At 41.7% G+C, this 12,731-nt stretch overlaps 1 protein-coding gene across 4 annotated transcripts; it reads right to left on the bottom strand.

The window, feature by feature from the left end:
• Positions 1–1,172: 1,172 nt before the first annotated feature.
• ss18 (SS18 subunit of BAF chromatin remodeling complex) lies at positions 1,173–12,174 on the bottom strand. 4 transcript variants are annotated; one of them, XM_008292138.1, is made up of 11 exons: positions 11,979–12,174; positions 11,423–11,499; positions 11,244–11,328; positions 9,761–9,917; positions 8,152–8,382; positions 7,827–7,997; positions 7,435–7,512; positions 5,754–5,876; positions 4,022–4,152; positions 3,503–3,565; positions 1,173–2,757 (listed from the first exon to the last, which is right to left on the bottom strand). In XM_008292138.1, the coding sequence occupies exons 1-10, from the start codon at positions 12,045–12,047 to the stop codon at positions 3,548–3,550; spliced, it is 1,140 nt and encodes a 379-aa protein (XP_008290360.1). In that variant the 5' UTR covers positions 12,048–12,174; the 3' UTR covers positions 1,173–2,757; positions 3,503–3,547. The 4 variants fall into 4 exon arrangements, with proteins under 4 accessions (XP_008290360.1, XP_008290359.1, XP_008290362.1 ...); XM_008292137.1 differs by lacking the exon at positions 3,503–3,565; XM_008292140.1 differs by lacking the exons at positions 3,503–3,565; positions 11,979–12,174 and adding an exon at positions 11,879–11,959.
• Between the last annotated feature and the right edge of the window lie 557 nt (positions 12,175–12,731).

Consider the following 12,731-nt stretch of genomic DNA (forward strand, 5'->3'; position numbering starts at 1 on the left):
CACAATGTCATTTTCTCCTCAGTGGTTAGGAGCCTCCTCTGAAAGGTGCCCTGAATTATAATTATCAAAATATTGAACAAGATAATCATCCTCTTAAATGATGCTGCCACTTCACTCTCACCATCACAGAACATGCATGGAGTAATGCTCTCCTGTAAGCTTTCCTGATAACTCATTTACAACCACACAGCGAGAGACTTCACAGAAATGAAGATTCCACTTTGGAATACTGAGTTAGTCATCAATGAGCCACCGCACACAGATAAATACATTTCCAATCAGAATTCCCCCACTGCTTCGCTTTAAGTCGCGCGTCCGCCGACTTGAAATTCACGTGCGCCTAAAAGGAGATCTTTAATAGGAGGTGAGAGTCTCTTTGCCACCTCTTCATCCTCCCACAACGGCCCCAGACACAGTCACAGGAGGAGTGACTTTGTCCGACCCCAATACCGTCTGCGAGAGCGCAGCTGAGGGCAGCAGCTGCCAGGGAGGACTGGTGGGGGAGCGCCCAAAACGCCAGCTCTGCCAAGCGGAGGGGCCGGGGGGAGCCCCAGTGGCAGCTGGGAAGGGTGGGGCAGCCAGCTGTGAAGCAGCAGGGTGGTGGGGTGACTAGGCGACACCACTAAACCTGAGCGGGGATACACAAATGTGCACACAAGCACAAACTCGAACACAGGCAAACTGGAAAAGTTCACACTTTGCTTCTTTCCTTAAAGCACTTCTCCTGCTCTCGCCCACATTACGCACTCATCACCGGCACCAAGGCAACCCGAGCAGTCTGTGGCCCTCTTAACACCAACACCACTCTCCCATCACGTGCTTCGGCCACACATCTGGCGTACCATCTGTATCACTCCCCCCAATGTGACAGGTAGTCCCTCTCCTTCTCTGGAGGGAGCAGGAGGGGAAAGAGGGACACGGAAGGTAATTTTGGGTGTAAATGTGCTCTGGACCTCTCTGGATGCATCTGGACAAAGCAGACATGCTGCTGAGCAGGGCAGGGTCATTATCAGTTGGAAACCGACGACCAGATAGCAGATGAAGACAAAACAATTAGATCATACTGTCACATCATGACAGCACCAATAGTGCGCGTCTTGTTTACGTTGTCGGGACGATGGATGCTTTTTGGGTTAACAGCCTCCCGACAAAAGGTCACACGGGTCAGAACGTATTAAAGATTCTTCCAATTTATTATAATGTACAGTTATACATTGCCATGACACAAATGTGACCACCACTTGAATGGGGTGCAGAATGAAAAATATTAAAACAGCCATATAAACAATACCAGAGGACGTGGAACTCCTCGTCTTTATGCCGCTGTACATATGGGATCAATAAAATATGCACCATAATACAGATATCAAGCCAGTGATATAAAACTGCACAACCAGTCTTTACTGTGAAATTAAGGAATCCATTTCAGAACATTATTTTCACATCTTATGTTACATATTTGACAGTAACAATCTTTATTATTCACACACAACACTATTTGAATGACATCAACTTAGACGTTTATTCAAAGGGGAAAAGGGAGTCCAGCATTGTCAACTAACCAACTAACATTGTCGACTAACGAAACAAAGTATTTGTCAGAAATATCTATGATACCAAGTTTGATCTTTCCCATTCACCAATTTGCAGTCAATGGACAAGCCTGAGGTGCTTGTATAGAAGAAGAAGAAACAAAAAAAGGCTCCAGAGCGCATTAACTCACAATTTGCAGGTGCATCTGCTACATATTACCTCTTTGCGCACATTTGTCAAATGAGGCCATTCCTCTGTCAGGTAACGTGGTAAAAAAAAACAAAACTCTATTACTGATCCAAGTTAGATATTTTTCTCATTGTCCAAACTCAACACAGAACACAGCGACTGTTAGGCGTTTTCAGACATCAGATGTTTTCTAATTCCAGGTATGCTGTAAATATTTGTTCTTCAGGGACTTTCTGCACACGTCAGATTTTTTTTACAGAAAATATTCATACAGCGTCCGTGTCACTGAAGGAGCAGATCTAATTGAAAAGTTGCACAGTTCGACAACAAAGAAAATGTGCTGGATGGGACCGTCATTAAAGAGCATTTTAAAAAAAACATTGACACATACACGTCATGAAATAAACAACACAGCTTTAGTACTAGTTTCCAATGTCTTATACAAAGTTAGCTTGATCTAAAAAGCATAAAATATATTTTTACATCATCACATACATCAAGACATGTACCATGGCCTAGCTGGAAGTTCATCTGGTGCATTATTTCATCTAAAAGTCCCTACACAATTCCCTACTGCTGGCATTATTGCTTCTTATGATCAGGGAGTTGAAGGATAGAGAAACAATGCACCATAGTAAAATGAAACTGTACATTTAAATCATCTGTTATTCAAAATTTTGTTAGCCCGTTTCACAATCTGCAATGCTAAAGGATAAGGCAGTTCCATTTTTAAGGCATTGCTGCTTTGAGACATACTGGACCAGAGGGTGAGTCATGCACTTTGACACCGTCGTGTCAATGCACATGAAGAACATACATTTGATAGGCAGGGATAAAAGCCCAAAGAGAGGGGTAAAATGTATCTTGTATTTTTGAGTGTTGTGTGTTTGTGTCCGAGAGAATCTCAGTGAGCTGAAACCATCATTAAAAGTCTGCTTAGCAGTTGACCAGAGGTCAGAGCTCTGAAAGAGATCAGAGCAGAGCTGTGGAGAATGCTGTGACCATCTCTCATTGCTGGTAATTTCCATACTGGCCCTGTGGAGAGAAATACGACAGACTCATGTTACTGCTCTGCCCAGAAACACAAAGTAAAAGCTTATGTTTCACAGAGCTCAACAAAGTGCAAACAAACATCTGTGGTTTCAACCATATCATACTGCAAACCATGATTTATGCCTGCATTGGCTGGTGTTGACCAGCAGGTGGCAGCATGGCCTCACAACTCGTGAGCTCTAAATGCTAAGTAGATACCTCAGGTTTCGGCAGCAGCATGAAAGAGGACGATACTCCTTACTAAAGAGTAGACACTAGGTTCAAGTGACACAAATTCAGTGTAACAATATTTGATGCATTCCATAACAGGGGTCGAAGTACGTGTCTGGCATTAATGAAAAATGCAATGGGAACCAATTCAGAACGAATGATTTGACAGTCTGGTATATACGTAGCATTTTAATTCAAATAGAGTTTTAGCATAATAGTCACCAAAACCAGTCTTGTGAATTGTAGAGATTAAGGATACAGTCAAAGCACGTGAGCTTTTGGCTGTCTCACTGCAGACTAAGCATGCTGTGTTTCTGGACCTCATGACTTACAATTCGACCCCTGGTTCATAACAAAACAAGAGCAAAAAAATAAAGAAAAGGAAAAACTTAAGAAAAAAAGAAAGATGGGAAAAGATAAAGACATAAGAGAGACAGAAGAAACATAACAAATGCAAATTAAGGCTAGGTGGTCAAGCGTCTAGATTGGACGTTGAGGTCTTCACAGCAACCATTACCTTTGCTTCTTACAGAGCTAGTCAGGGGTTCAAATCCCCGGGTCTTTATTTCCTCATGTGCCCCTGAATATTCAAAGATAAAGATATCAAAGTGTAGCTGTGGTCCCCACATAAGACCACAGGAAATACAGGGCAACAAATAGATCTCCCTTTAAACACTAGAGCAGTCTGCATCAAGTTTAAGGAAGAATCCTCTTTAAAGCCCTCATATTTCACTGGAATGGCATACCACATTAGCCAGAATATATCACCAAGACTCAGTTTAACAAGTGAAAGACAATACTAACACATACACTCTTTGGGAAGAAACAGATTTAACCACCCAATATGATGACAGCATGCACAACATACTACTACCTTGTAATGTTTACCTTCTAACTTCATTGACATTGATCTCTGGTCTCACTGAGAACTACACAAAATATACAACTTAGTCTGGCAATAGCTATAAAAAGGGACAAACTAGGTCCGATGCTTAGACAAGCCTCTGTGACTGTCCAGTGTTGTGGCTATACTCACCTGGTCATAACCGTACGGGCGCTGCTGTTGGCCCTGTGGGGGTCCGGGCTGAGGAGGGCGATAGCCCCCGTACTGCTGCCCCTGCCCCTGAGGATAGTTAGGATACTGTCCTGGGGCACTTTGGGAGGGACCTGCAACAGACATCGAGGACTTGGTTTTAAAATGATCCACATTTGACAGCCTTCAATGAGTCTAAAATCCTTAAGAGACACCGATTCCAACTTCTTCTAATCTGTCAGCAGGTACTGCTCACACTGAGCACTTTATTTTGAATGCAGGAGCAGTTTAAAAGAAAAAATATATATAAAAAAAAAGACCAACCATAGTCCACCCAAATGATTAGTTCCAGTTGAAATATGTATGAGCAGTGACCGATATTCTAGGCCAACTTGATGCGACACAATGTCCCCAATTATCACCTGCTGAGGAAGAGCTGGTCGAATCAAACTCAGGTTTACACTCAAACAAAGGAACCCGGTGGGAAGGGAGCCCAAGTTTTGCTCATTAACCGCCTGTGTTTCATACTTGTTATTCAGAGAACTTCGGGGAATCCCTATTAGTTTACTATCACTAGTAGGCTGCAATAAAAAGCTGATGGATGACAAAAAGAGGATCGTGGATATGTCAGACCTATTTGTTTAGGCTGCCTCCACAACGCCTGACTCAGTAATGAATGAGAATGAGTGAGTCAGGATGGAGCCAGTGGTTCCCTAATGCAAGGAGACATCAAGGAGATTCTGTTGGTCTTCATTAGACGAGCAAGCGTCATTTAAAAAAAAAAAGAAAAAATCTCTTCATCAGCCCCCGTACGCTGCAGCTATCTTTGCAGACGCCGTGAAGGACCAAGCAAAGCTTGACTGGGGTTGAAGTCAAATGAGGCCCACGCAGCATCGTTAGGCGCTCATAATGCCTTATGCTGTTGAGTATAACCTTGTGGGGGCCTGAGAGAGCAAGCATGTGTATGTGCCAGATGGATCTCACCTCACAGCCTCTGCCTCTCTGCTAGCTCATTACTAACATGAGCTCTGGCTCAGACAGAGGGTGAGTGATGGAAAGTTCCAGTGAAAAATTGGCTGAGGAAAAAAAAAGCCCGTAGAGCTTTAAGAACTCTACTTACATTGCTAGTCAAACATTTTTAGACAGTACACTTTATTAAGTTTGGTTAAAGCAATGTTCTCAGTGTTAGAACATAACAGTTAACAGTTTTTTGTGTTTATTATAATCTTCCCTTTTTGTCATGAGCGCCAAACATAACGACAACAAAGATGCTTCAACAACTATCCAGCACATGCAGTTAAATGAAGCAAATTACAAGTTGTATAAAAACACATTGCTTAACTATTCATCCAAAATGCTAAAATTCAAGGAGTTCAACATTTTTTTCCTGGCAGTCTTCACCTCCTTTCCCCCCATTTCTGTGCACATCAGCCAAAGCTGCTCTCCTACTCCCTCAGTTATATCAAACTGAAGCACCGGGAGAAATTCTAATGTGTTGCTCGCCACCGCTGCTGATTAAATGTCTCTTCCACCAGGTTCGAATCCCCTAACCGTTCATTAAGGCGGTCCTTTAATTCCTTCCTCTTGATGATGTCTTGACATGCACATGGCACGGCTACAATAACCGCCAACTCACTCAGGAGTTATTCAACAGTTAAAAATGCAGCCGAGGAGAGAGCTGAGGGTGCCTCCTACAGGACAAACGTGTGCCTCTGTTCAGGAGGACGAAACTCACCGTAACCCTGCTGCTGTGGTGGGTAGCCCTGCTGACCTGGGTACTGCTGCTGAGGAGGATAGCCCTGCTGCTGGGGAGGGCCTTGCTGGTATGCTTCCTGCTGTTGGCCATACTGGGCATTACCTTTAAGGGGGTAACGGCAGGCAATATGAGCAACATGTTCACAGCACTGAAGCACAATAGCAATGCAGACACGTACACAGTAAGTAAAGATTGCTAAAATACTGTTACTAAGAGACCAGTTTAATTTTTTCAAGTAAAACAGTAACTCATACATACTGACTATAGATAGAAACGTGAGTGCTTTAACTCATTTACAGTCAGTGTCCAGCTACTATCAAGCAATGTCCAGAATCGACACTGGATAGGACTCTGAGTGTTTAGACGCTTTATTGTAGGTGCTACTTTATATTTTTGTACCACAAATGGTAACAAAAATGCATCTTAATCTACATAAATGAAGACATACAAACGAATCCATGTCAAAATTATCCTGAGCACACATGAGGAAGATGTAGTCTATGACAGCAACGTTGTGAGGAATTCTCCTATGGATGCTTTCATTGGAATAAGGTGGCTGCAAACTGCATTCATTATGACCTACATTAGCTCAACAGAGACACAAACCTAAACGAATACCTTCAGTGTATTCAGGTAACATCTGGAATTTACAACAGTAAAAGTAATCTCAGTGGGATAAAAGAAAACATGTTCCAAGACGCACAACATTGTGTCTTCTTGGAAGATTTTAAACAGCCACGCTTTGGGAATTCATGCTTTTATTGTTGTCAAAATGACTGGACTTTCTTTATTTCAAAAAAACGAAAAGGAAAAACAGTTGTGTTTGAAAGGTCAAAGGAAAACAGTGTAGTCAGTAGAGGGTAAAAACAAAAGCACAAAAAAGTAAATGTTAATTGGACAAAGAAAGAGAAGGAGTTTTGTCTTTTCAATCTGTGATCTTGGCAACAGTACATCACTAAACACACCAACATGGAGAAACTCTGCAGCACAACAACTGGTATATTTAGAGGAGGAAGTAATGGTGCCATGTTTTCAAAAACAGTCGGTGGCTTTTAAGTCACTCGTGCTGCGCTTCTATAAGCAGACGGATTATTTACTGCGGGTGCACACAAGCTGTCTGTTAGCAAAGAATGGCAGTCAGCTGCATGTCAGTGGACATCAGCACAACTGCTTACCAACAGTATGATCACACTAAATGACTACTTTACCAAAAATGCACACAAGCAGTCTGCCATGTGGTTGGAAGAATTAAGTATCACATGGCATTTTTTCTCAATGACAATGTGAAGGATTAACCTTTTGCTGTAATATAATTTCATACAGCTTTCACCATAAAGACTCATATATATGACTGTCCCTGCCTTTTCTTTCACACCAACAGGTCAAGCACCTGTCATGACTTGGGGGCCCAGGGGTGGATGGGGGGGTGGGGTGGCATTACAAAACTAAAATAGGGTGCACCTCTGGCATGTGGATGTTTCCTCAAAATCAGACACCATATTTTGTCTTTGAGCCCAAATTCACTTTGATTTCCCCAGAAAATAATGAAGAAACTGAAAGTTTGACTTTGTTGCAGTTTCTTTGCATCATTTGTGTTTTAACACAACTCCTGGGTTCATTTGTTGATGGTTTTCTCCAAGTGACTGGAGGGTTCTCCTACCTTCTGAGGCTCCCTGTCCTGCGTGACTGTACTGGTCCCCATAGTAGTCTTCCTGCCCTGGGTACTGCTGAGGGGGTCCTACATACACATACACACAACATACACACAAGTAGATTCAAGGTGTTGTTGGACTGGTTGTGTGAGGGGAAGAGTAGAGAGGATGGATTCCTTGCCGCTAGTTCTTGTTAGAAAGCTTTCTTTTGGTCACGTGACTAATTTTATAGAGGCTGGAGGCTTTAGGTTACATCTTTAGTCATCAAGATGTCTGTGAGCTACAGAAGTGTAAACAGAGGAAAGGAACAAGAGTAAGAAATGCAAGAGGGTGGGTTAGGGAGAAGAAAGACCAACACTCACGACTTGCACACATAAGAGTCACACTCTGAGGGGTATACCTTGCTGTGGGGGTCTGTAGGGAGGCATTGGCCTCTGTCCCATCACATGATTCCCTTGGTTGACCTGACCCATCATGCCCATTGGGTTCTGTTGTCCCTGGTAGTGCTGTCCACCACCACCAGGAGGCATGTTATACTGCTGTGAGGGAGGCTGCTGGTGCATCATTGGGCCTGTGATACAACCAACAACAAGCTAACTCTCAGACTGTACGAGACAGGTAAGTCATACAGGTAGTAAGTTGCTTATCAGGTACACCAGTGAGGGAGATGATAAGTCACTGGAAATCATCTCAACCATGTGGAAACGAAGAAATCGTTGTTTTACCTTGATTGGGCTGCATGTTCATGTTTGGACGAGGCCCATAGTTTCCCATGGGTTGCCCCTGGGTCATGTTCATTTGGCTCTGAGCTGGCATGCCCTGGGAGGAAGGGACGGTGTGATTGTAACCACCCATCGAGCCATGGCTGCTGGGGGGCATATTCATAGTGCCACTGGGCATGTTCGGGGGCTGGTTGGGGCCTGGACCAGGACCTTGCATGGGCATGTGATTAGGACCTGAAAACCAGCATTAGAAGAGACTCAGAATTACTTGAAAAAACAAACAAAAGAAGAACACATAGTTATTTATTACACAGTCGTAAATTAGAATTTCCATTCTGTCCTTTATTGCTGTAATAGATGCAATGTGTTGCTAATCTGAGGCTTCAAATGTAAAGTTACTGTACATGAACATGCAATCTGTATCCAGAGAACTTTGTTAATGAGGGAAAATGCTGTTTAATGAAAAGCTTAAATGCACACAGAACATATCGGGATTTAAAAGCAATCAGATCACATTTGAAGGTGTTCTGTCTCACACTGTGATCACATCCTAGCCAGATGTAAAAGTTATCTGTACTACTCATTCTGAAGAAAAAACATCAGACCCACAAGTTGAAAAGTCATCTATTATACATTATACAAGCCAACCCACATAATTCAGGTGGCCGTACAGCAGCACTGATCTGATCTGGGATGAGACATGTGTAGTGATGGGTCAACTAATTAATATGCACATTAAGACTCGATCAAACTGGCCACAATACAACAGAAGTGAATGCAAAGCCCTATTAATGTGATGTCACTATCCAGATACAAATGATATTATACCAGGTGGCAATACGAGAGAAGTTTTTTTTTAGCATTTTCTTTTAATCCATTCCTCTCCTGCAATATTTAAAGGAAATACATACATAAGAAAGTGTATATAAACATTGCGATCAAATATTTCAAATTTGTTTTTATGAAGTGAGAATGAACACTACGGGGTGGCAAATCTTTCACTTTGCAGGAGCTCCAAAATTACCCCAAACTGGCCATAATTTCAAAGACAGTACCTACGCTCCAGACAGCTAAGATAAATAACCAGACATACCGAGTCGTTTAGGTCTGAGCAAGAAGCTTCAGAAATGAATAAATATGATGGCGCTGCTTCAGTACACAGCCATAATGTTGAAGGTCAGCATCTAATGTTGTGTCATTCAGTAGAAATTTGAAAACTCGAGAAGGAGGCACAGCTGAAGTGTATATACTACAGTGGTTTATGACATAGAGCCAAGTTTAGTTTGATGCACACGCCAACCTCTTTTTATGAAACAAATACCTATTCAGTGTTTGTACTATAAAAATCAACAAAATGTCTAAAAAGATAAGAACTATGCAGAAATATGTATAAACTATGGCACTTCAGTAGCAAAAGATAACCACAATCAAATGGAGAGCAAGTCTAAGACCACCACAGCTGGCAAATGGGTGACATCATCCTTCGGCAGAGCGACCTCCCTCACAGTTCTGTGCTGTTGCTAGGCAACTCAAGTGAGACAGGAACTGAGTGAGAAAGGAGAGAAAGGAGAGAAAGACAAGGAATGGAAGTTGAGGTGGGGGAGTTGCTTACCAGGCATCTGTCCATTCATCTGGTTCTGCATATGTGGCGCTGGAGGGCCACCGCTAACCATTCCCTCAGAGGGCATGTTGTGACCATGAGGAGGCTGAGGAGGGGGTCCACTTTGGTTCATCCCGCCGGGTCCCATAGGCATGTTTTGAGTGGGTGGCTGTAAGCACACAACACGGACACAAAAATACACATCAGCCGTCTACAAACACATCTGAGCCTGAGTCACTCAGAGGAGAAAACTCCAGAAAAAAAAAGCTGATAAAAGCCGATACCTCTCGATTATAATTAGGCTGAAGTTTGATGTGATCAAATCAATCCGAGACAACACAATTAGGAATATACATACATATTTAGAAAAAGAAAAATGGCCAGGCAGTATAACATATAATCACACAAAGTTACTGAATAAACTGTCCTTCATAGACTAGGAACCATCAATGACTAAACAAGAGAATACAAGCACCAACATACTCAATAATATCATTACTTCATCTAAAATAATTCATATCTACCTAAATACTAGCTTTTGGCTCACAGGGTCAGTTGCATCCTGCAAAGAGTATTTTTTTTTGGACCAGTCGAAAAAGGTTTTTAACAAGCAGCAGAGTGACAAGAGTGAGGTTTCACTTAGTAAAATATAATAGACATTTCTGTTTATGAAATGGTCAGAAATAGCAGGAAAATGCAAAGATTTCTGTCAGTTAAGGGAACACAGATTCATTGCACTTACTTTAAGTGCACCAGTCAAAGTGGCCATCCCCACAAAGGCCCATTCTGAGCCAAGAAAAATCTCGTTTTACATACATTTACCTCATTTTGTAAAACGTCAGACATATTTAAAATGAACATTTCACACTGTAACATAGATGCACACAAAAAAATAAACAGCATATTATGTCCACTGTAAGGAACACTGCAGCATATTTGTACTGAACTTTACTTTAAAAAAACAGGATGGTCACATGTTTGCAACAGAAGACATCAAGACCTTTGCTTCATTTGTATGAGGAAAACTTGAGGGGAAAAAAACTGTATTCCCTACTACACACTCCATAACACGGTGGCATCAATGAAATTATTTTTCCAGACTTCAAACAGCTCCCATGAGAAGCTTGTAAGACATAAGACAACAATTCTCACATGTTGTGTAGTCGCACTTGTCACAAGCAACAATTCTGATATTTATATCTTAATGGGTGGAGTTAAATTAGACCAGACAAAGAAACAAAGAATCAATCGCCACACATAATTAAACCGTAAACAACACATCAGATGAGCTATCAGTGCATCTTTGCGGTTTTGTAGCTAATGCAACATTGCTCTCATGTCTCAAAACCTTCTAATATAAAATATGTTTCAGGTGATTGACCAAAACCAGCTCACCTAAGACACAAACCTCAACACTTACAGGTGAACTCCACATACACTCATGAGGCGGACACAATCATAAAGAATTCATTGACTCAAAACAATCCATACTCACAGCAGGAAGGAGAGACTGCATGTTCTGATTAGAGTCTGCTATCGTGGCCAGGTACACTAAATTTCTGTGCAGCATCTGCTGATACCTGGATAGGAGGAGAGTCATCAACACAGGCTTTCAACGCATGTATATTGAAAATTAATAAACCGTGCAGGAGAGAGGAGACTGTAATAACTTACTGTGAACACTCTGCTGTTTTGCCTTTACTCTGGAAGTCCATAATACACTGGATCAGCTGGTTGTTTTCATCAAGTAACTGCGAAAAAGTAAGTGCAGATATTTATATCAGGTGTGCAATTCTGATTGACGAAATGACAAAAATTTCAAATTAGAATCATAAAATCATTCAGTGTGCTCAGTCCGTAGCGTGCTGATGGTTATTCTGGCGTAATTTGAAATCAAGAGGGGGGCTTTTTTTGTGATATGAGTGTGCGTTTCTAGCTAACAAAAGACGCGTCTTGCTAGCTAGCTGTCTTCTGCTAACAAAACCGCAGGCCTCCATTCATCTACAACACAATCAGACGCTAGCTCGACAAACCGAGCTAAGTCTCGCTGTCTACACATGGCGTCCTGATTCCGGGGAGGTTCATATTCACCGCGCTTTGACCCTGGAACATTGTTTCCGATCTACTCACAGTCGGACTCGGATGGGCACAGCTACATTGATTATCTCAACGGCTAGCAGCGCTGGATACCGTAGCCTCCATCCTGCGACGCGCTAAAAAGATGAATTACCTTTTGTATTCCAGCGGGTGTTATATCACCCTTCCCACGCTGCCTGTGAGGTGCGAACGCCACCGACATGGTGATACTATGTGAAATTAAAGTGAACTACAGCATAAAAGTCAAAAGTAGCTAGCACACTGAACAAATCGGTAGAACTCAGATCAAACAGTTCAGAAATACGATGCAATTTCGTAATGCAGTGGTCCGTTTTGGGGGGAGAGCACCACATTGAAACGCATAATAGACAACTATTGTTTATTTTGATTGCACCTTAAGTGATAATATTACAATTAATCTCATACAAATCATAATACTAACGGTTATTGATAAACACATTTAAAAGCACACGTGTGTCGGCTTAAGTGAATTACAATGTCACCTATTTTTCATATAATGGAACAGTCCAGAGCGAGACCAAAAGGCCATGGGACTGCTCAACAAAAAGGGGGGAACACAATCAGAGCTTTAGTACATATCTATAGAAATAACCATATTGCAGATATTTTAGAGAATAATTGTTGATTTAAATGTTTATTAATAGTAGCTTTAATTGTTTAAGTTCAACCTTATTACACCTTCATTCCTCGTTGGCCGACTATCAATAAATGTACGGAGTAAATTCATCTCTGAAATAAAATATTGAACATATTTCTATCGTTGTAGCTTTAGACAGAAAATAATTTGATTCACAGAAAACATGAGCCAATAAAATTACACGTAGCCCATTGTGTTTTAATCACAACTTTCCACTGGACGAACCGA

Source organism: Stegastes partitus, unplaced genomic scaffold (genome assembly GCF_000690725.1).
Source record: "Stegastes partitus isolate 25-593 unplaced genomic scaffold, Stegastes_partitus-1.0.2 Scaffold787, whole genome shotgun sequence".
NCBI lineage: Eukaryota > Metazoa > Chordata > Actinopteri > Pomacentridae > Stegastes > Stegastes partitus.

What these genes read in the sequence shown, in the direction of transcription:
- ss18 (XM_008292137.1), bottom strand. Translation starts at nt 12,047, where the DNA reads ATGTCGGTGGCGTTCGCACCTCACAGGCAGCGTGGGAAGGGTGATATA. An exon ending in CTACAGACCCCCACAGCAAG is followed by an intron (nt 7,513 to 7,826) that starts GTATACCCCTCA and finishes ATGTGTATGTAG; the next exon opens with GACCCCCTCAGCAGTACCCA. An exon ending in GCCCGTACGGTTATGACCAG is followed by an intron (nt 2,758 to 4,021) that starts GTGAGTATAGCC and finishes TTCTCTCCACAG; the next exon opens with GGCCAGTATGGAAATTACCA.